The sequence below is a fragment of the Pyxicephalus adspersus genome, chromosome 12 (genome assembly GCF_032062135.1).
Source record: "Pyxicephalus adspersus chromosome 12, UCB_Pads_2.0, whole genome shotgun sequence".
Lineage (NCBI taxonomy): Eukaryota > Metazoa > Chordata > Amphibia > Anura > Pyxicephalidae > Pyxicephalus > Pyxicephalus adspersus.
This window is the reverse complement of record NC_092869.1, coordinates 24,013,567-24,036,995: the sequence shown is the minus strand read 5'-3', so window position 1 is coordinate 24,036,995 and position 23,429 is coordinate 24,013,567. Positions and strand designations below refer to the sequence as shown.

General features: G+C 37.1%; 1 protein-coding gene across 1 annotated transcript in view; it reads left to right on the top strand.

Moving 5' to 3' along the window:
* RALGAPA1 (Ral GTPase activating protein catalytic subunit alpha 1) overlaps positions 1-23,418 on the top strand; it is a 110,919-nt gene extending 87,501 nt beyond the window's left edge. Inside the window, exons 37-40 of the mRNA XM_072427635.1 lie at positions 6,042-6,200; positions 7,436-7,563; positions 16,935-17,062; positions 22,394-23,418. Coding sequence (XP_072283736.1) covers positions 6,042-6,200; positions 7,436-7,563; positions 16,935-17,062; positions 22,394-22,542 — 564 coding nt within the window. The 3' untranslated portion in view covers positions 22,543-23,418. The remainder of the gene's footprint in view (positions 1-6,041; positions 6,201-7,435; positions 7,564-16,934; positions 17,063-22,393) is intronic.
* The last annotated feature ends 11 nt before the right edge of the window (positions 23,419-23,429 follow it).

Below are 23,429 nucleotides of genomic sequence, written 5' to 3'. Positions count from 1 at the left end.
TGCTTGACCTCAGCATGAAGTTTAATGCCTCTAATTAAATTACAACGGTGAAGTGTGGGGATCTGGCCATGCCTCAAGCTCTTCTGGTGTGTTATGGATCCTCCTGTGTCTTCCAAATACAAATCCTTTTCATCATCATTAGCGTAAAGAGAAATATGAGTTCAAGAAAAAGCCATCTGTTAGATCAATTTTCTTATCTATAAAGAAGGCCTTTAGTGTGTCATTACATAGCCTTCTTTATTGAGGGAAAAACAGCACTGTTATACTTTCAAGTTAAGGCTTTGTCTTTAGGGTTTGAGTTTAAAGAAGTAAAGAAGAGCTCTGGTGAAATATATAAGGCATTGGTACACATGCTTAGTTAGTAAGCTATTGAAAAATTAATTTCTGTATTTTTCTAATTGCATGTAAAGTGGATCTATGCTCAAAGATTTGCTATCCAGGGATTATATTCGAAGATTGTTACCTTTAGCAGTCCCCTACGAAATCTACCTTTTACCTTTTTCCTGCCAGTGCTCTCCCGGACTTGTGACTGTACCTAGGCACTGGTTTTATAAAATCTAACCGCTATTTCTGCAGTATGAAATATTCTAAGATACTGCTGCCTGTGGCACGAGATCAGGATTCAGATTTGGTGATGTAACTACTGTACTGTTTATTAATCTTCTGTGGACCTTCTGTAGAGAAAGCTCTACCTGATAATCTGTAGGAGTCTCCCGATTTTGGCTTCATTCAGTTTATAGATTGATGTTTCCTCAACCTCCCCGGCTTCTTATTAAATATTACTCCACCACCAATAGGGTGACAAAGCCCTGCTTCTCTACCAGGATGGAAGCACAATAATTCAGTAATAGGGAGAGACTGTAGGCAGCCTACTGGAAATACTGCTGACTGTCTTCCGTCCTTAACTTTTTGAGATCACGGCTTTCACAGTTTAGGTCTATTTTAAATTAAACTAAAAAAACTTTGCATTTTCCGAAGGTTTTTAATCTGAATCTGTGCCATACAATCGGAACGGCAGGTCCACCTAATTTCTTTGTTCCAGTACTGCGTTTTCAAGCCAACTTGTATTTACAAAAGTAGTTTTTCAGTATCGGTGACCATGATGCAAGGTCCTTTTTCAGGCACCTCCTAGAGTGACAATGTTTTATCCCTGCCTACCAACTGTGTCACCCTACCCCCCCCCCCCCCCCCACCCTTCTCACAATGGGCCTGATTTATTAAAGCTCTCCAAGGCTGGGGAAGGATTCACTTTCATCAGTGAACCTGGGTGATCCAGCAAACCTAGAATGAATCTGCTTCTGGATTGAAGACAATTGCTAACAAATAGCAAAAGACTTTTAGGAAATCCATTCCAGGTTTACTGGATCACCCAGCCTTGAAGAGCTTTAATAAACATGCCCAGTGAGTATGAAAAGCTGCAGATAAAGCCCACCTTATTTTCTGCCTGGAAGATGTCCAGGATCCCCTAGCCATTTCCTCCCCAGCCCACCCCGTTAATCTCTGGATTTAAAATCATGGAGGTGTTGGTCGAGTGCGTCATTCTTTGGATTTTAAGTCACAGGCTTTGTTGATCACAAATCACATTTGTATCCAGTATTGTTCTTCCCAATTTCTTAATCAGGATGTTTTATAATACACCTAAAATTCAAGTATAAGTCCAACATGTCAGCACGTGGCTGGTTGGTATGGTCAGAATAATGCTACACAATACAATTATTTATTGTGCATAATGTGACCACAGGTTACTTTAAGCAAACTGCAAGCCATTCAGTTTTTCTTTTTTTTGCTGTTTTCTCAGTAAAGTGAAAGTAAATGCCATGTAAGTAAATGTTCTTACATTTCTTCATTTGAATTATCCCCACAACCTTTCTGTTAAAGTCGGCTTTGCTTGTGATAGTGTCTGGGGAGCAAACATTCATGAACAACAGTGCTGGCAGCCAGTTCCATCTTCCATTAGAGTTATTGGATGACAATTGCATTCAGTCTTGCCTGCAGGTTCCATTTCACATTTCTCTTAGGTTCACTTAGTATAAGGTCTTGACAGTACAAGACGTATCACAGGAACCCAAATGAGAAGATGATGCTGCACAGCAGGACGGAGTATTGGAGATAAAGTCATTCGCAGGGACATTTCAAGAGAAAGAAATCTGATTGAAATTGTGTTAACATTGGCATGTAGCGATAAATGGGAAATGGAATGAGCCAGTTATCTTAATTTTAAATTGTAATGCTACTTTGCTCTACAATGAGGTTGCAATCCGGGAAGAAAATAGGACTTTTCTAATTTATTTGTTATGATTGAAAATTGCCAGATTGGAACATAAAGTTTCTCTAGCATCAGCATTTTCTGATGTTCTGTGTATGATCTAAAGTGCAAGGTTTAAGGTGTGTGTGATTTCTAACAATAAACTTTATTTGCTTTCTTTTGACCTAAATATGTTATTTGACAGCATTTTGGTATATCAAAAAAGTACCGTACCTGTTGATCTTGCTAGAAATCCTGTGAGCTTCTAGCATCCTGTGGTCAGATGACAGTACAGAGCCTTTGCGGCATTAAAATTCTTTTTGTCATCAGCCTTGTCCAGGTTATGTCTGTGAACTACAAAATACAAAGTGTTGTGTATGTCTAATACACTTTCTGCCTAGCATGACAATGCTTCCCCTCCATAGGTACAGTACATTAGGTGTATTAACCCTAAAAAGTGGTTTACTGGCGGAAATAGCAAATGAAGGGATAGAAGCCTGAAAATGGAAAACGATTGCAGACACAACACCTACATTTTTGTTTTGCGTCATATATAATATTAAAGAGCACTTTGAATGCATAAGCCCGGAATATGTATATTGTCTGAACATTGTAGTTGCAATATATCAATTCCAACGTATATCTTTAATTGGTTACACAGTTCAACAAAAAAAATTTTTTTTTACTTGCCAAGGTTTTTTAAATAGATTTAATTTATTTTAGGTTCGCTGAATCCAGAAATTACATCAGTTTCATTGAATTGGCTCTAGTTCTTGTGATACAGGAATCAGAATAGACGATTTTGCCAACAACAAATGTTAACACAGCATCATATTATCAATCTTTATTTACACCGATGTTTTGGATTTTATATATTAAATGTAGCATTTTTTTCATGAAACTTTTATTTGCCTTCTTTTTATTCATACATTTTCTTTTTGTACAGAAATGAGTTCTTCAAGAAGAAGTTGTTTAAATTACCCTAATGTATTTTGCTACATTTGTGGTGAATATTCTCAGCAAAAACAGAGAAGAAACATGACAGAATTTGTGAAGCAAGCATATCTTGCATATTTTGGTATTAAACTGGGGGACCAAGATAAGTATTGAACTCCCCATATGGTATGCAAAACTTGTGTAGAGTGTCTACATCCATGGAAAAATGGAAAACTGAAAAGTTTGAAATTTAGTGTACCTATGGTATGGGGAGAGCTCAAAAATCATCATAATGATTGTTATGTTTGTGCTGTGAATGTAAAAGGTTTCAATCGTTACAAGAAAAACAAGTGGGAGTACCCTGATTTGGAATCAGCAAGTCGACCTGTGCCGCATGGTGCTGATGTTCCCATACCAGTGTTAGTACACTCCCTGATATTCCTGTATCCGACATGGAGGATATACAGGGTTTGGAGTGTAATCCAAGAGTTAGCAGTGGAAGTGAATATGAAGGAAGTGTTTCATCAAACCAGCAGTTCTCCCAAGAAGAGCGCAATGATTTAATATAAAGTCTGTCAAAACAATCATCTAAACTTTTAGCATCCAGGCTAGAAGAAAAGAAATGTCTAAGACCGGAAGTTAAAATAACAGTTTATAGGACAAGAGAGGTGACACTCCTACCATATTTCAGTGAAGATGGAGACTTTGTGTACTATTGTAACATCCCTGGACTACTAGTCCATATGGGAGTACCAAAATACTGAGCAGAAGACTGGCAGCTTTTCATAGACAGTTCCACCTAAGTTTGAAATCTGTTTTACTGCATAATGGCAACTGCTATGCATCAATTCCAACTCAACAAAACCTAAAGAAGAATATGAAAATATCAAAATGGTCTTACAAAAGCTTTGCTATCATGAACACCAATGGTCCATATGTGTTGATTTAAAAATGAACAGCAAAGTGGATACACAAAGTACCCATATTTCATCTGCTTGTGGGATAGTGGAGCAAAGCAGGATACTCGAAAAAAGGTGCAGCAAACATCATTAACGAGCCAGTGGTTGACAAAGAAAAAAAAATTTCCCTCCATTACACATAATGTTGGGATTAATGAAGCAGTTTGTTAGAGCTCTGAACAAGGATGGTGATTGCTTCAAATATATTTGTAGAGTCTTCCCTGCATTAAATACTGAAAAAGTAAAAGCAGGAATCTTTTATGGACCCTAGATTCAGAAACTGATAAATGATTCAAATTTTACAAGTTACATTACTGATACTGAAGCTTCTGCCTGGCACACCTATGTTATGGTTGTCAAGAACTTGCTAACCATAAAGCACAATATTATAAAGAACTGGTACAAAACTTGCTCTTAAACTTTTGGGTGCTACTGTGAGCATAAAGGTACACTATCTCCATAGCCATTTGCAAAAATTTCCAGAAAACCTTGGCGATTTCAGTGAGAAACAATGGGAGAGGTTCCATTAAGATATAAAGGTGATGGAGGAAAGGTATAAGGGCAGATGGGATAGACACATGATGGCAGACTACTGCTGGAGCCTTCAACATGATTGTCCTGATCATCAGCATAATAGGAAATCATACAAACTGAGTTTTACAATAGCTTCTTTGTGATTAGTTCTGTAAATATACTGAGTATAGAATAAATTGACATTAAGTATTTCAAAAACTTAATCTTGTATACGTAGGCATATCTAGTTTAATTTTTCTTAATTTTCATGTTTCATTAGTTTTCTATGAGGTTATTATTGAGGTCATTATTTCACAAACTAGAGCCAATCTAGCAAAATCAATACCATATTTGTAATCTGTGCATCAAACATAACATAAAATGACTTTAATCTGTTTGGCAAGAAAATGTTTGTTGACCAGTGTTATATATTAGCAAACACAAAGTTACCTCAGCCAGCTGGACATTGAATAAATAGTTAACTCGAACTAAATGAACTTAATGGGCCTGATTTATTAAAGCTCTCCAAGGCTACAGAGGATACACTTTCATCAGTGACACTTGGTGATCCAGCAATCTTGAATTTAGTTAGACTGTTCTCTTGGTCACCACTCTTTTTAGAATACAATGTAGTATCGTATCAGATAATAGTAAGGGGAACCACTAGTAATCTTACATATGTTTATTTCCAGTTGTACTTCAGTGGGTCAAAAACAGGGAAAAACCAAGCCATTGTGAAAGGTGTTTGGAGGAAACTCTAAATAAATACATGCTGCTGCCTAAATTTTGTAAAATATATAGGTTTGTTAGATCTAATACAGCTTTAGGTAAAAATGTAGTAGGCAAAATTGAATACATCATGAGTTTTTCAATATGAGTTTCAGGACAATATTGTAAAATTGCTACAGAAATTTTCTTACCTTCCACTTAAAGTGTTGAGATTAAGATATGTAGAGTATTTGTTAAGCAGCAATAAAAAAAAAGTTCTTCTGTAGGAGTCCAAAGGCTTTTTTTTTCCTATGGAGACAAGTGCTTTGATAAAATCTTTCTTCTTTCTCAATGAACACCTTTTAAAAATGTGATTAATCTGCCTTTCTTTTTCTTCTAGCTAGTTATATTTTTATTGCAGGATTGTCAATCTGTTTCCCTTAATCTGTCTCTGCAGAACCAGCTTGTATATAATCAAGTTATAAAAGTTCCTTATTGTGTTCAGCATGCTCCATTTTTCACCTTTACACATTATTGTCTGCTTTGCTGTTATTGAGCTTAACACAGCAAAGTGGATTACATTTTCCTTGTCAAATTAAATTTCATAACGGTTGGCTTTCGTTTTTATTTCCACTTGCTCACATTTTAATGTCTGTTTTATATTCCTTTTTCCTCTAAAGCTTCGCCACCTTGGCAATGACGAGGTACATATTGTGTGGTCAGAGCACAGCCGGGAATATCGCCGTGGCATTATACCCACTGAATTTGGAGATGTTTTACTAGTTATTTATCCTATGAAGAATCACATGTTCAGCATCCAAATTATGAAGAAGCCAGATGTAAGTCGCAACTCATTTTAGTTAGGTTTTTTTAAGTAATAGAGTATATATATAAAAGTTTATATTTATATTTTAAAGTATTTTCCATCCTAGTTGTCCACAGAATCTGAACTCGTTGGAAGATTATCCATTTAGTTCTTTCTGTCATGACAGCCCAATAATACACCTTGACAACAGGTCTAACACTTCCCCTCACTATCCCAAACTGATAATAAAAATATGTTTTGCAGGTTTTACATATACTGTATATATATACTGGAATATAGACCAAAGTACTTGTTCTTACCTGAAAAAACAGGAAACTGCTTTGATTTAAAAATCCGGGGGCACAGAAAATAGTGGCCATCACTGCTAACAAACAAAACTGCAATCAATAGAATACCAATTGTTGGAAGTTTGGTGCATTTTTGTTTTCTGTCAATACAGATTCCCCTGGGACCTATCACTATATAGAATTCGGCTAAAATATACTTACACCTGAGAAAGCTTTAAGGCGAAACGCGTTGGTATTTGAGACATCTTAGCCTAATTCTGTTTAGTGATAGTTCCCAAACCCATGAATCATTACTGGGTCCTGGATTAATATTATCTGTGTATTGTCAAAACTGGACTTTACTTGTCTTCTATTGTTTTATTGATACTTCAATAATATACTTGCTTTAAACTGCCAAAAAAACATTCTCTCTATTTTTTTGTTTATAATTGTATATTGACATATAGGAGTTGGCCATAATTCATAGAATTCCAAAGGAAGGGATCTTTCCAATCTCATAATACTGATAGTTTCTCTATAGGAATTATTGTGTAGGGTTAGCTTGCACTTGTTTCTCCTTTACTTTCTACAGTTTTGCCAATAAATATACTTTTAGAATACATCTGCAGAAGAAAAGGCTTTTGGATAAATGGCATTTTTCATGGCAGACCAGTCATCAAATGCACCACCCACTGGATTTGAAATCATCACAGTTTTTTTAACAAAAAACACAGCTATGGCCTGCAATTCAGTTCTGACATGTTGGTATCTGGCTGATTTATATGGTCAGAAAATGTTATTGTTACTTATCTGACGTGGGTTTTCTTTTCTACAAATTCTTTTGATACTCAGAAGCTGCTGGGTTGAATACTACTCACATGCCAGTGTTTGTGGACCACACAGCACTGACAGCAGTTGCATCCTTTGTATTGTGATTTGGAAAAGATAAATGGATTCTTTATAACATTGGTCTTCTCCACAGATCCCATTTTTTGGACCACTTTTCGATGGAGCCATTGTGAATGGCAAAATCCTTCCAGGCCTGGTCCGAGCGACAGCCATTAACGCCAGCCGAGCTCTTAAATCTCTCATCCCGCTCTATCAAAGCTTGTATCCTTTTGCCTGGAATTTATGAGCTACAAAAATGTGTGAATCAATTTTCAGAATAACTTTTAAAGGTTGATTTGATTATTGATTCCTTAGATATTATCTATTTTCTTATAGGAAGCTACATTTTAAGTCATTTAATTCATGGATCAGAGTTTTCTCTAATATAGAGGGCCGCATTAAAAAAATAGGTCACAATGACAGCTTATTTTTTGAAAAATGATGATTTAATGAAGCATAAATCCTTTGAAGCTGAACTACATGCAAACTACATGCATTTACTTATTGTAAATAGGATTTTTATTTCTGTCTATTCTGCACATCCAGTCCTGGGTTTTATACAGTATAGCCATCATTAGCAATCAGGAGACCTGCTGCAATTAAGGTACATTTATAGGTGTTAGGCTGCATAAACACACACAATTTTCGTTGCTGGAAACAATGTTTTATGATCGTTTCTAGCGATAAAAAACTGACAAATGAACGAACGAGTGCTGTACACACAGCGCATTCTGTTCTACAGAGAGGTGAGGAGGGAGAACATGTAAGCAGCACCCCGCTGAGCTCTTCTTACTTCACTTGTATCGCGGATGTATGTCATCTGTCTTTCTTGGATCCGTTCTGACGGATCCATGAACAACATCAGGCGACCTGACATGTTCACATGTCAGATTCTGTCCCAGGATGAGTCCAACTACTTATATCGGGCGAGAACCATGTGACATGTACACAGTCCTATTCATTCCCCTTCATGTGACTGGATATTAAAAAAAGACACAGCAGACTGATGAGCTTATCTTTCTGACCCTGTTTTTATTCATTATGTTGACATGTTTCCTGTTAGCACACGAGCATACAAATTATTGGTGCATTGTGTTGCTCTTTCCCTTTTGTCTGGATTTTACTGTAAAAGCAACCACATGAAGCTGATACCAATAGTATTTAATATTTTATTATTATTCAGTATTTAAAACTGTATTTGTATTTAAAAGTGTCTGATTACCAGCTGGTAGCAGGCACTAGTGTAGGTGCCTACACTTGTCCACATTCCCTTTCACCACTTCAGCCTTCCTAAACAACCTGTGCAGACTTTCTTACTAAGTATACCTATACCATAATGCTGAGCAATTTTACTTCTTGTAACAGCTCTGGGGCAACCTTGGCAATTGGCCAGTTATGCCCCAAGGCTCATTTGCAGGAAGAGCACAACTTCCACCTATACTATAGAGCTGAGGTAGACAAACTCCGGCCTTAGGCCGGATACGGCCTAGTCAGTATTTCAGTCCAGCCTAATGCCCCCCTAGTTATTTGTTATTGGAGCCGGCCTATTAGAATTATCGCAAGTTCCCGCAATTTCATACATATCATCGAGTTCAACCACAGTAACCCCAAATACTATGCCTAAAGAGCAGAAGCAATGCACAGCTACCAGTCTCCGGAAGGTTGACCTTGAACGTCGTGTCGTCAGCCCCAAATGGACTGGCGGCAACAAAGCCCTGCCCTGTGTTTAGTGTGCAACGACACCAACAGCACTTTCAAGCGTTCGAATCTCAAGGGGCATTTCAATGCCAAGCACATGCACACGTACAGAGACTACACCGCGAATAAGCGGATGACTGAGGCTTCTAGCTTGCAGTCATGGTCTTAAAAATCCTTTTTTTGAACACCGTGTTTCTTAGGCCCTAATGTGCCTTCTTGACCTCCTGAAATGGCCTGGTGGTCCAAAAAGTTTGCTGACCCCTGCTTTAGAGCATACGGTTTGTAGGGGGCAGAAGCAGCAGATTAGAATAGCAAGGGACAATGTACATGATAGAAGTAGTCTTAAATACAAGGTTGCTTTAAAATGTTATCTTTGCATTGAAAAGTTTACAGTGAACCATCAGAACATTGAACAAGGTTTCATTAAAGCCGGAAGTACTGTACCATTTTTAAACCAGCGATTTGAGTCCTGACGTATAATACCTTAAAATGGAAAAAATATAATAGAGCTCGTTTAAATAATTGCACCTAAAAAACTACATTGGCAAAAAGTGAATACCATTTCTAAAGCTGAACAGAACAAAACACCCAGAGCCCTCCTAATAAATAGAGATTCAAATAATAAGTCCGTGAGCGAAAAAAAAAAAATAGATAATTGTCCTGGAAGGAGATCGCCCTCCTTGTGTGCCTCCCCATTCTTTCAAAACAAATGGATCCCAGTTTTTTAAGTAGATATTTAAGTAGCCAGTGTTAGGGAAAAAACTTTGCCAACCCCCTCGAAGGCCTTGTTTCTAGTGGTGTAAGAGTTTTAACAAATGTGTATTTGTGCTCCTGAGTGAAATAGGCCATTTATTGATCGCAAGTTGCTTCTTGGATCAATCAGACAGAATTACAGCAATCTGTCTCTATCACTGCCCGTGGCTCTGGCTCTGAGGTCCCTCGCCCTCCCCTAGTTTGTCCTTATCCTCCAGCGAGTTTGCCAGCTTTTCCAAACCTCTAAGCTGCTACATTTTGTCTCCGGTGCCCACTTTTAACAGCTGCCTCCTGCAATTACAATGAGAAGGTACAACAGGCAGCGATCTGAAGAACAATTGCTCCTTTCTGAACTAGTCGGAGATGCTTTGGTGTCAGCCAGTAGTGTATTACTTACCTGTTGATAGCTGGGTTATTTTTCCCCTGTGATAATTTCTTTAAAAGCCTCAGAGTTCAGCAGAAACTCAGACTGCATTGTTGTCCTTAACCTTTCAATGGCATTATGGCTGCTACTGTAACGCTTAGAACTACTGTAACAGGCCTTGCGGGACCACGGCTGAGCTGTGTGTTTGCCAGTGGGATTTATTAACTGTTCCCTTTCCAGATTGGTTACAGTTTGTGACTTTAACCATTGATTTACTGCTCTAACAAAAACAATAATACCATGGAGTGTTTTGTAACTCATAACTCATAGCAACTTCTCTAAATAAGTCATAAGGCTTGTTATTCTTGTTTACTACATTTTGCAAATCTATATATGAGGCAGCCTCTGCTGGATTCTTACCTCTAAACCATTCTTTATGATAAATACAGTCCTTTCTATTTTATTCGAGATACTTGCTACCTCTCCAGAATCTGGAACAGCCATCTCATCTCCCTGTCAACTTGTGCAGAGTCAAAACTTCTGCATAGCAAAGCAATACGTGTAAAATGTAATGTGTACTGCACACCGGATATATGTTACTGACAGATGCCAATCACAGATTAAAACTGAAATTTTTGTGAATGTGCCACTAGAACCTTAAAAGAGTTACATAGACTTGCAGATTCTCTGATTTAAAAAAAAAAAAAAAAAAGGATTTCTGGTTCTTACTCAGTGTACACAATTTATTGAAATTGGACCTAATCTTAAAAAATAAAAAGGTTTGCTGTCTTATAGGGAACATAAAAAATTCTTATTGTGTCCAACCAGTACAATGAAATTGTACGCAGTTCCTCTGATTGAGTGATAGCATTTCAATCTCTCAGATGATCCCCTAGGTTGCCACCCTTTCTGATGTGCTTCCAGTGGAGCCTGTAAGTGACTATGTAGACACCTATTTTGCTGACAAGTTCTGCCATTGTAAACCAAGTCCATAAATGTGCAATGCTATGCAGATGCCACTGAAGCATGTGCAAGTAGATGAAAAGTGGCTGAAAGAAGTTACAGGTTAGCAGAACAAAAAATAGGGAAGAAAACTGTATTCATAGAAGAAACCCATGGCACATTTGTTTTCCATATCAATGTTGTTAAAGTAAATGGTCAAATTAAATGTTGTTATAAAAACAAATTTGACCTAATAATAAATATGTCTGTATTTTAGGAAACTCTGATATGTAAGAAAACCTTGCCAAGCTTTGTATTCATTGTTTAATGATCTTTTAGTTGCAGCCTTTATTCAGCAACTAATCTGTTACCATCATGCACCTCTGTGAGGTCAATAAGATATGCAGTGTGTTTGGTTAAACTTGTATTTCCCATACGCCCAATGCCAAAGTCTTGCATAATGGTGAAGAGTAAATTCTCTAGTGGGACAAAACATTGTGATTTGATAAGGCTTTGGAGTCTGTACACATCTGCTGCTAACAATAGCAGAGAGGGCTCCTCACGAATTTTAAGCGTCCAATGCCATTTGAACATTGCCATGCCTATGACAAAGGCATGCGCAGAAAGCAGGGTGTGAACTTGGAGCTTCCTTCTCATAAGCCCAAGAGGCCTGCCATCAGTGTTGGCATATGTTACAGCCTGATAGCAGCGCTTGGCTTGGTCGTCTTAATGGGGGCCTAAATCTGGGCCTTTGTTCTTATAGACACCAATCAGGGCCAGCAGGAGCTTCTCACAGTGGGAAGTGCTGACCGCCAGCATTCACAATAGCTGTATTGTCCTGTTGCAAATTTCTCAAAACAGTTTGACAGCTTCTGGAAGAAGAGGTTATAGGGGAGTGAGAGGAATCTGCCTCCCAACACCATCTGCAGGTTATAACCAGAAACTCTGCACACGCTGACAAAAATGAGGGGAAAAATGAGATTTGTGATAATTATAGAGGCTTGGATTGGCACTGAAAAGCTGTGCTCTTGCTGTGTCACACATTAACCTTTCATTTGTAGCAGAGAAGAGCTGTAAGAGGCTTATTTGGCAAAGACTTAAATTTTCCTTGATTCTGCTTGACTGCATTTTTTTTTTGTCTTTTTAATACCCAGTTTAGCATAGAAACCCATGAGCACCCAGTGAAAACATTAGGAAAGTTAGTTTTTTTCCCCTATCGCACCCATTTCTGCAAGAACAATGTGCAACATGTTTTTGTAATCCCACATTTCATGGTCTATCAGAATGTGTTAAACACTATGGAATATGTTTATTAAAGCAAAGAGCAATGGCCTGCCAACTCAAAATCCTAACCAGCTCATGACCTTTATCAATCATCAGCTAAAAATAAATTCTGATATGATTGAATTTGCCAATAACAGTCTTAATTAGTAATTATGAAGGGATCTTGTTTAAAGTGGAAGTAAACCCAAAACATTAAAATCACACTTACATTCAATCCTGCAAATCAACCTGTCCATCGGGAGGTTTCTTCCATCGGGTCCCCGGATTGGGGTCATCGGGTTTACTTTAAACGAAAGGATTGTCTACCCTTTTATGTAGGGTGAAAATTCTGAGTAAAAGATTTGTGAAGCAGCATGAATAATGACATTACATAGAATAGCCTTAGTCAACCTTTACATAGAAAATACAAGTTTTTATGTACCATAATTTGTAATGTATTAATATTTAGAATTAAGTTTGTATGAAAGTTTAGCTCTCTGAATTAAAGTTTGTATTTTGTTCTACTGATTTATCGTTTGGGAATATGCACAATGTTTACAAATCAGGCTTGGACATCTCTTTATTTAATTGTAGACATAAATATAGTGAAAGCCATTTGTAGCTCTGGTTGCTGCATATATTTAAATCTAGATTATTGTTCTAGAATCTAAGCCAGCTGACCCCCAGGGGCACAGTGTGCATTAGTTTAAACTAATATGAAGCTTATCGGGAAGATAGAGACAGTGTCTTTGGCTGTCATTTGTCACAGTTCACTTTAAGTAATACAATCAAACTTTATGTGCGTTCATAATAATTACAAGATTCAATTGAGCCAGGATGTGATTGCCCTGCACATAGATGCAGATAAGCCTTGAGTAATTTACTTCTCATGGTGTAGGCAGCTGAACGTGTCTATGTCTACATGCTGGGGAGCTTAACAGTGGATTACCACTGGTGCTAGCTTTTTAGACAGATTGCCTGTCTGCTGCTCTCCATCGACTGCTTGTTTTGCCCATGTCTGCCGAGCTTGCTAAACAATTACCTAGGTCAGGGTTACTGGTTGACTATCTTATATACCGTAGTAGGCTTTAGGAATATAGATGGGGGTCCAATCTAACCAAGGTCTGCTTGGCATATTGCTAAAACCTGCCAGCTAAAGTGAAAATTAAGTATTGTTACAAGATTCTTAATGGCTAAATAAACCACAAATGGGCAGTTTCCTAGAATACAGTCCCCTGCTTACTGCAAATAGGGTCCGTTTATGTTCACCAGTTTGCACCCTTTCTGCCGCCCAATTTTATTATTATTATATTTGCCTTCAAACTTTAGGTTGGAATTAGACACATCCACATTCTACATCTCACATGTATTTACCAGAAGGCAAAACAAGGTAGTTCTCATTGATCTTCTTTTCTTAAAATATTGAAGTACAGCTTTCACTTTGAACTGCTAAGGTTCTATGCCAGGAAATGTTTTACATTTTTTTTGGAATAGACTACTGTCCAGCCTTGGGGTGCCTGAAAAAAGACCCACATATCTTCTACCCTCTTGTAAAAATTTAAAAGCTTTCTTGATTACATTTTTCTTTTTTGTATACAATTTTTTTTTACAATTTTGGCTCCTAGGGAGGTATTCAAAAAAAATAAAGCTTAGCTATAGACAGACTTACAGTTCCACTCCATTAATTTAGCACCTTTTAATAAAACCATGGCACAGTCAAGGCAGATGCCTCAAAGCAGAATCTGCCAGTTTAGCCGGAGGCACCTGTTTTGGATTAGAGTCATCTGGTTATCTACCAGGTTTAAAAAGCAAGACATGCCATGAGTCCTGCAATTACTGGCCAGGGCCGCTTTTTTTTTTACCAAAGAAAATATAAATTTGCACTTTTCCATTTAACCGTATACCTTGTTAAAAATAACCAAGATTTGTATTTTTGACTATACATTTTCTCCTTTCCCCAGATTGATATAGGTGAAGCATGTCCAAAAGGGTGGTGTTCAGCATACCCTTCATGTGCAGCCTTTATACATAGGCTGCTGATACTTGCACTATATATGAATAGTATTTATTAGTGAGTTTCTGGCACCATTTGTTTTCTGTACACAAAGAATTCTTTGAATATAGATCACCTATGGAAACCAAGAAACACTGAACAATGTTAATGGTGAACGAGTAATTAATAGGTTGATTTTTGGGGGCTCGTCTTATACTTTAAAGCTGAAGTCAACCAAAATTCAATATCAAAAATACAAATTATCTTTGGAGGAGACATTGAGAAATACAATGGTTACTGATGCTTATCTACTTTTTAAATCTCTCTGGCTGCAAACTTTGGGTCACAGACCTGAAAGCATAATCGCTAGAAATTTATGTTGACCTTAGACTAGGACACATTCATGGATTTGGGGTCAGCAGGAGGATCCACTGAGTGCAGGATTGACCAGAGGAAAGACTTCAGGAGTATGAATTCTCTTGGAGTAGCATTCAGCATGCTTTCTTCTATTAGCCCAGTGTTCTCCTCTGAAATTTTTTAAGCCGGATGGAAGCTGTAGGTGGGTGGCAGCCCCTGTATTGTGACCTAACTTTTAGTAACCACCCAAAAACAGCTGGTTACTGAAAAGAGTGGTGCACCAAGCTAAAAGGTGCTGGGGACATAACTGTAGCTTCTTTGAAGCCACTTCTCTCTCTAGACTGCATAGTAAAGGCTACAATAATTTTTTGGGTTAGGTTTCCAAATAGTAAAAATTAGAACTTATGGTAGGGTGACAACATAAGAGCACAGTTGGAGTTATTGGTGATGCTGGAGAGACAGGAAGTAGCTAGAATCATCACCACTTGGGTTCAAAGCCTAGCAATGAGCTTATACGCCTTCAAGTACCCCAGTGTTCTCCCCAGCCCCTTTTAGCCATGCCCACCACCTGGCACTTTTCAGTAACCACCTGGCTGTTTTTGGGTGGTTACTGATAAGTTGGGTCACAACACGGGCTGCCGTCCGCCTAAATTTTCTTCCCATCTAGCTTAAAAAAATTGAAGCCTGTACCCTATCCAATCAGGAAAACAAACTCAAGATTGGTAGTGGTGCCAGCACTCTCGATGTAAACTGGTACCTGCATGCCATAGGTGAGACCCATTGATTTGTCAGTGCCGCAGTAAGTGTTACTATTAGATATAGATTGTAATTTTTATAGTGAGCTTTGGGCATTGTGTTAAATGTAACACTGGCTCTGACTGTATAAATTCATGAACCAAAAAAAAAAAACTCATTTATTTATTAATAATTTACAGATATGGATATTATTTCGTATAGTGTATTTCTAGTTTTATATGATCATGTGGAAGGTTAACAGTCCCTCAGACCTCACAGTAAATCTTCCTTTTTTGTATAGTATTTGTGCTAATGCAAAGTGCTGCTTTATGCTCCTTCTAGTGTGAACAAGAGGGATCAATTGAAGCGCCTCATTCTCAGCATGCCTAGAGTGATAAGTTAACACACCAGTGGGGTTTTCTAAAGCCCACCTAGATGCCACACTTCTAATGTGCTAACAAGCTCATTCTGTCCCTCTAGCCTCCTTTTTTGGTCCTTCCTTTCTTCCTCGGAGGAATAGCTTAGACTTTGAGTGAACTAAACATAATGAAAAGCACCACAGGAGACAGAAGAGAACAGTGTTTTTTTTTATTTTTCAGCCAAATAGAAAATTAGTTTTGGTAATACATAAAGGGCAGTTTTTCATGTGCAAGGGAGACTTGCTGTGAATCTGAAGATTCTATTAACTGCACCGAGATCAGCAGCTGGGAGAGACTTCTGTAGCCTCTTCCTATTTTATACAGGCACACAACTCCCATCACAAGATTACATGAAAGTCATCAACAAAATAGAATTTTGTCTACACAGATAAAACTTAAAAGTAAATAAAAGTTGTGGGTGTGTTTTACTACACAGCTGCCTATTAACTTACATCTCCCGCATATGTCTGGGAGGGTCCATATCAAAGTGTTGGGTAAGGTGTCGGTACTTCTGCACTGCACTAGGGTTTCAAAATGAGCATTACAAAGAAAGTAGAATTTAAATTTATAATAAAGCCAGTGCATGGGACCGCAGGGTTAGTGGGAGAGATCAAGCAATGCTGGGACAGGGTTCTCTGGATCCCAAGGCATAAATATTCAGCAGTGTTATGTCAATTTCAGACTTTTCAGATCCTAGGATAGATAAGCCTATGAATCTATAATTGTCATTTATAAGTGTTTGTATTTCTATTTTGTTTCTGGTAATCTGGTTCAACTCAGTATATTGTAAAGAATTGCTATAAATTAACATCTTGGAACAAGTATGCACAAATCAACTTTCCCAAATCACAGTTTGGTTCCCTCGTCACTACCAGAATGCCGTTTGGTTCAGTACTTAGGGTGTATTGAATGGTTTTGCATGAAGGTCATGGTTTTATAGAGTTCTTTGTTCATTTATAATAGAAAAACAAATGTGCTCAGGCTGTGAATCATAATTGGGGGAACTGTAATAGAGCCCTTTATGATCCACTATCTGCATGTTAAGTGTTTTCTTAACCCAAGTATAAAGCTTTGAGGAGAGGATGCGGTACTTGGATTCAATAATCCAGCAACACGTGGAGCCAACCACATTTGAAGACTATGCTGCGCAAGTTTTCTGTCCAGCTCCACACCATAATTACCACCTAGTGAATGCACGTAAGTTGTTTTTTTATTATTATTATTATGTATACAGATGTGTCTGTATTTGTGTGATTTATGTGTCTATTCTTTTGTCATAAGAGGCTTATAAGTTGATATTTTAAAGGACATAAGTGTAAGACATGTATTTTTTTACTATTCAAATCATAGTAGGCTTTTTATTAATACATATATATACTACATGCATCACACATGTCCTCTCATTTTAATGTTATAATCTGTTACCTGATCAACTTTTACAGTGCACCCCCTGTGGACGTTTTAGATTTAAAAAAAAAGTGTCACTGTAGATAAAAAGTATACATATTTTTCTAGAAATTCTGGAGCTGATAGTCTCATCACAGGAAAGTAATCAAGGTCTTGTGTTCTTACCACTATATTTAATGTCACTTTTTTAATGTTATATTTGTTGTTCCATTTAAATTGTGGAATGTTTATTGCTATTGCCCAGTTTAACTATATGAAAGATTGGTTGAACATGTTTATCACTGTTCTGCAATGTCTCTATGCATGGCATGAGCCCCTTTATTACCAAAGAGCCTTTCCCAAGCAAGTTAAATAGTTGCAGATAAACTTAATATTCGTATAGTTTATATAGAAAAGTCAGTAAATATTTTTGTCTCAGGAACAAACATACTTGCCCCAGAATAACAAATGCGATAACTTTGTTTTCAGTGTTCTATAAACCCATAACCCTCATCCAATAGGGTGAGTCACTGTACATTTTTGTTCTGAAGGTTCACAATATGTTCTATCATCTGGCAGGAAAATCTAGCATTCAATTGTATTTTCTACTTGGTGTCTAAAAATATTACTTATAAATATACCATCACAGGTGGTCTTGGATTGATTGTTGAGGATGCCAAGCTCAGCAGACCATGTTGCTTTTTGATGATTGCTTTTCTGCTTTTTTATTTTTTCTAATAACTCCAGGATGCCAAGTTAACTGTATTACATTTATTTTATTATATACAAGACTTGCTGGTGTGTGTGTGTATGTGCTCAGATTTATAGCAGTATGTTTAAAAAGGTGAAAAGGCTGAAATGCCATTTATTTCCATACACACAAATGCATTGGGAACACTGCACATTCTATTCCGAATCAAAACATGAAGAACATTGTATCAAATTTGTGGTATTCCTTTTATATGAAGTGAAGGAAATTGAATATTAGGCTGTTCAAAATAACAGCAGTGTGAAGTTCAATTGGTAAGGTCATTCATTTTGTAAAAAAAGTGTCAATTGCAACCCTTATTTAGGATAGCAAATGTTGTACGTGCTGATTACAGTGCGTTTCTCCCTGAGTAAAATGAATTGTTCCAGACATTGTTCAGTAGAACAACGTACTTTGATTAAAAAGTTGACTGGAGAGGTTAAAACATATAGCTAAAATGATTCCAATTGCTTTAAAATGGCTACCAAAACCTGAAAGTTGTGGAAGAAAATGGAAAACTACCATTCGGATGGATAGAAGAATAGCCCAAATGGCAAAGACCAGTGATCAGCTCCAGGAAGATCAAAGAAGATGTGGAGGTACTTGTGAGAACTAGAACAATTGGAAGACGCCTGTGAAGCCAAGCCAGTGAACCCAGGATGGCTTTATTGGGTCCCCCCAGGAGGTTGATTTTTGACTCCCTCGGCTTATAAAAAGTGGGTTGAATGATGTAAGGTGTCATCCACCCAAAAGACATAACTAGTTCTAGTTTGCATCTCTGGTCAGCAGTAGGGTGAGTATTTTTCTATGCTGAGTGTGATCAATTTCTGCGAACATGAAGGACAGAAACCACAAAAATATAGAACTATTACCCTCCAAAAAAGCATCGGTCTACTCCAGAAATTCTTGGTAACAAAAAAAAATATCACACGCAAACAGCTACATTAAGTGCACAGCTACCCCTGAGGAAGCCCACAAAGGGCAAAACGCGTCGGATAACAAGGCTGCATGCAAAACACCCATACCTATTCATGTTCTTCGTACATATGGTTTGCTTTATGCTATACGGAAATGATAATACCAGTAAATAGATGATCCATGTCTAGTGTATAGCTACCGGACCTCAAGAAACAAGGCCATACTAAAATATACTGTACAAGCAAGCAAATATTGTTTACCTTATGAATATGTAAAAAATATAAGATGATTTTTGCCAAAAAAAACCCTGCCTGTCTTTCATGTTCACATATAAATACTGCATTTCAGGGTTGGCAAATATCCCACTTAAGGGAACTTAAGTGGGATATTTACTACTTATGTCCGTAGAATCTCTTTCCATTTTCCAATTAGGTGATCAATGTCTGACTTTAGCTAGAATAGTGGTCTTTAGCCTTGCCTTTATTTGAATGATCAACCAATCCAAAATTGATAGGATTGGCTGACTCCTTGGCTAGTATTTCGAGGATACTATAACAGGGAGATCTGTTTGGCATAATACCTGAGTCTGTCCATGTTGTTTCAGGGATTTGGGTTGTTTCCACCCATCACTTTGTTTTCCAGCTCCCTCAGCTTCTACTTCATTGTTCAGTAAAAGATTGAGGGAGGGATAAGACCTGTAAGTGTTACTGAACAGCAACAGAGAAAAATTAAGTCTCCTGTGCTGACAAAAAGGGTTAAGCTTTGTGACCGTGTAAATCTCAATGTTGGATCAAGAAAAATAAAAAAGCCTTTGGTAAAACAGCTGCCATATTTGTATTTCATCTTCTTTCTTAGTTGTTTACCTGGAGATTAGTTAAAGTGAATATTTGCTACCATATCATAGATTGTATTACTGAGCCAATTTATCTTCCACTCAATGAACCAATTTCAGATTGTATGGATGCTCTTCAATAACACCAGTGACACAAACAAAGATTTAAAGCACATTTATAGACAGCAGTTATTGCTGAATTAATGGCTGTCAGCAATCAATACATCGGAGAGGAAGAACCTTCATTTAAGAGATTGTTACAAATGTTTTCAATCAGACCAGTGTTTTTTTCTTTTCCAGGCGATTGTTATTACATACTGCCAGTGTGACTTGTAATGATTTTTTTCTCTTTTCATTTCAAAATGCTTATTTTATGTGAAATGGGAAAACAGATACAAATGATTTGCATTTTCTTGTTAATTTCCTATCCAATCAGCTCTCTCTGATCATAATATTTAAATTTTCTTTATTTCCTCTCTTTAGATCATTAAATCTTTGTTCTGTTTATGAAAGGTAAGACATGATTGGTTCTCATCTTTCTTCATCTTCCGTTTGTTTTGTTTTTAAAACAGTGCTAAATCTCTCCAATCACTTACTTTTTTCTTTGCTAATAAATCACTGCATGTAAAGAGTACTTTTCACTTATCTATAGAACTTTGTACTGTGCATAATGGTAAGAAGTGGCAGCTAGAGGTGTGAACTCATATTTCAAGTTTCCACAAGCTTCCTCAGAAAAGACCAATAATTTATAAACTTTGGTCAGTCTAAGCGTTCGCTGTATTCTTCTTTCAGGTATGTTGCTGTTAATTTTTTGAATGGGCCAGCACATTTTTTGTGCTTCTACATACAGTCTTTTATTCATGCTTTACCTTTGTTCTTGGTGCACATAATCTCCTATGCATTGCACTCCTGTTTAACCAAGTCAGCAGGCTAGTATCTAGCTACCACCAAACTTCCCATTCTACAAACTAAATCAGTATTCTTTTAGTGCTTGACTGCAGTCACCAAAGAGGGAGGCTAAGGATCTGTGTAGCAAAAAAGCAAGTACACATGGCCTTATAATGGAAAACTGGTGGAGCTGTAGTACTATTGGGGAAATCATGAAATGGTGCAAAAGAACTTAGGGGCTAATTGAAGAAGGAATGCTCTGCTGAAAGTTTAGGACAGAAAGAGAATAGTAATGACGACTATGAGAGAAGGGGAGGAGATGGGGCAGACAGTGCAAAGAGTGGAACTGGTGGGAGGAAGCTGAGCAGATAAAAATTCAGAAACAGATGATCAGTTTGGTAAAGGACAACAAGTGCAGGTGATAATGAAGAACAGGGGGTGACTGATTAAGCAAGGAATGCACTTGTGTGCATGTGTAAAAGCCCTATTTTCACTCCAGTTATGCTGCTAGTGCTGCCTTAGAGCACTTACAATAAATCTGTCTCATAGAAATGATGTATATGTAGCTTCTGTACTGATAAAAATGAAAAGATTGGGGGACATGTGGCCATTCATGTAGTAGAGTGAGGAGCTCACCATTCATATACCTTCTCACTGGCCAAACACATTCTAAGGGTACAGAGGTGACCAATCTGACTGGTCACCAGTCATCAGACTTGCCTTGTCTGCCAAGATTGTGTTACTCTCAAGACAGCAAAACAAATCCTTTGGCGGGTAGAACCTATCCTAAATAAAAAAAAAAATGTATTGGTGTGTTTGTTTGCATAGGTTCAGCTTTAAAATAAAATTGTTTATGGTTTGTGTAAAATACACATGCAAATCAAAATAGTAAAAAATATGCCTATTGTGTAGTAGACCCACAACCCAGGTAAAATTGTGACATTGTACACAGAAAATACATGAAACTGAAGCAACGTTGTAAAGAAGAGTGCCAAAATTCTGATAAAGTATGGTAAAGACTTTAAACTGACTGATAGCTATACAGAAAACAATGATTTTAGACATTTCTTCAAGTTACTGAATCATGGGGTGTTCTTAGTTTTTCACACATTGCTTTTCCATGTTTAGCTTTGTTTATTAAAATCAGTAGAATTTGTTGTGTGCTGTTTTACACCTGAGGTTAGGTTTAAACATTTTTAGAACTTGCTAAAGACTAGATGAACTTTTTTGTCTAACACCCTGTCGGGTCTGTTGCTCACAATCTATTGATGCTATTTAATAGATTGACATGACAACCAGGGAACAAACATTATCTAAAGGACAGGCAATCAATAGAAGTTGTATTGCTAACAAGTGTTAAATGAGGTTTTAAAAAATCTCTCAATGACCCTTGTAGCTGCAGATACTGTAAAGCAATTCATTTTTAAAGTTCACAGCAGAAGCAGTAAACTCATCCAGATCCCTCCATAAACAGCCTAGTGCCCCCTTCCCACTAGTAGTGATCTTATTAACCTTTTATTCTTTATTGTGCTCTGGTAAAAGGGCTGATATAGATTACTTTAATGCTTCTGCTTGAAACATGAAGGATAAATTGCTCTAGAGTGACTGCACCTAAAGAGGTCAGTAAAGTGTTGACATTATGTACATGCCAATTCATTTTTTGGTCATGGGTTTAATAATATTGGAAAATCTTAAGAAGAATTGCTATTTGTGTTTATTTTTTAATGCAGCCTAATATCTGTGTTGTTTTCTTTAGCAGCGATTCGCTCAGCAGATGAACAGAATGAGATCGTACCGGCTCAGGGTGATGGCTCAGAACTGGCATCCCCTCTGTCACCACGGACCAGCAAAAGCCGCATGTCCATTAAGCTACGGCGCTCCTCTGGCTCTGCAAACAAGACCTAGTTTTAATCTATGTCTTTAGGTTGTCCAGATGAGTTTAGTTATCATGAGCGGTGGCCTTTGGGAAAAGGCAGGCACCACACATTCACTTTGGCTTTTGTGCCAAACTCATGCTCCCTGTGCTTTTATATCTTACATTTTGTTTTGTTTTTTTCACACTTCTATTTTATTTGAGTGAATAACACTGGACTTTTAGATATAATTTAAGATTTTAGCCTCCTGTTTTTTTAATGTTATGTACAATACAGGGTGCCATATGTATATCTTTGCAGCTTTTACCATTCTATGACAATTATTTTTGTTTGTTTTTATGATGAATCTAGCTAATGTTACACAAGTATATTTTTGTTTTTATTCTACTTTTGCACCCTGTATGTTGTATATTTATTGATAATATTCTTGCCTATTATCCTTTGAGGTTTTTTTTTTCAACTGGTTTTGTCTTTTCTTTGGACCATCATAAAAAACTTCCATAGGAATCGTGTTTAAAATTATATATATTATTTAGCAATATCTATATACAGTAGGATTTTTTTGTCTTGGTCCAATGAAACCCTATATTCCAGAATAAATATTAAATGTAATGCAACTATTCACGTAATATTTTTATACATGTATTATTTTGTTATATATATACATATATAAATATAAATATATTCCTTTCACTGGCCTGACACCAAGAAATATTGCAGTGTAATTTCAATTAAGAATCCTTTTTGATGGTCCTGTATGTGTTATCTAAAAGAGCAGTGAAGGGGTTCTGTGTTTTCTCTTCTTTATAAGAGAGGGTCGACTCTTTCAAAAGGAAGTGCCCTTTACGGTTTTGTTATGCTTTTATATGCTAAAATCAACGTTTATTAAACTTGTGGTCACAATGTTTTTTTTTTTTT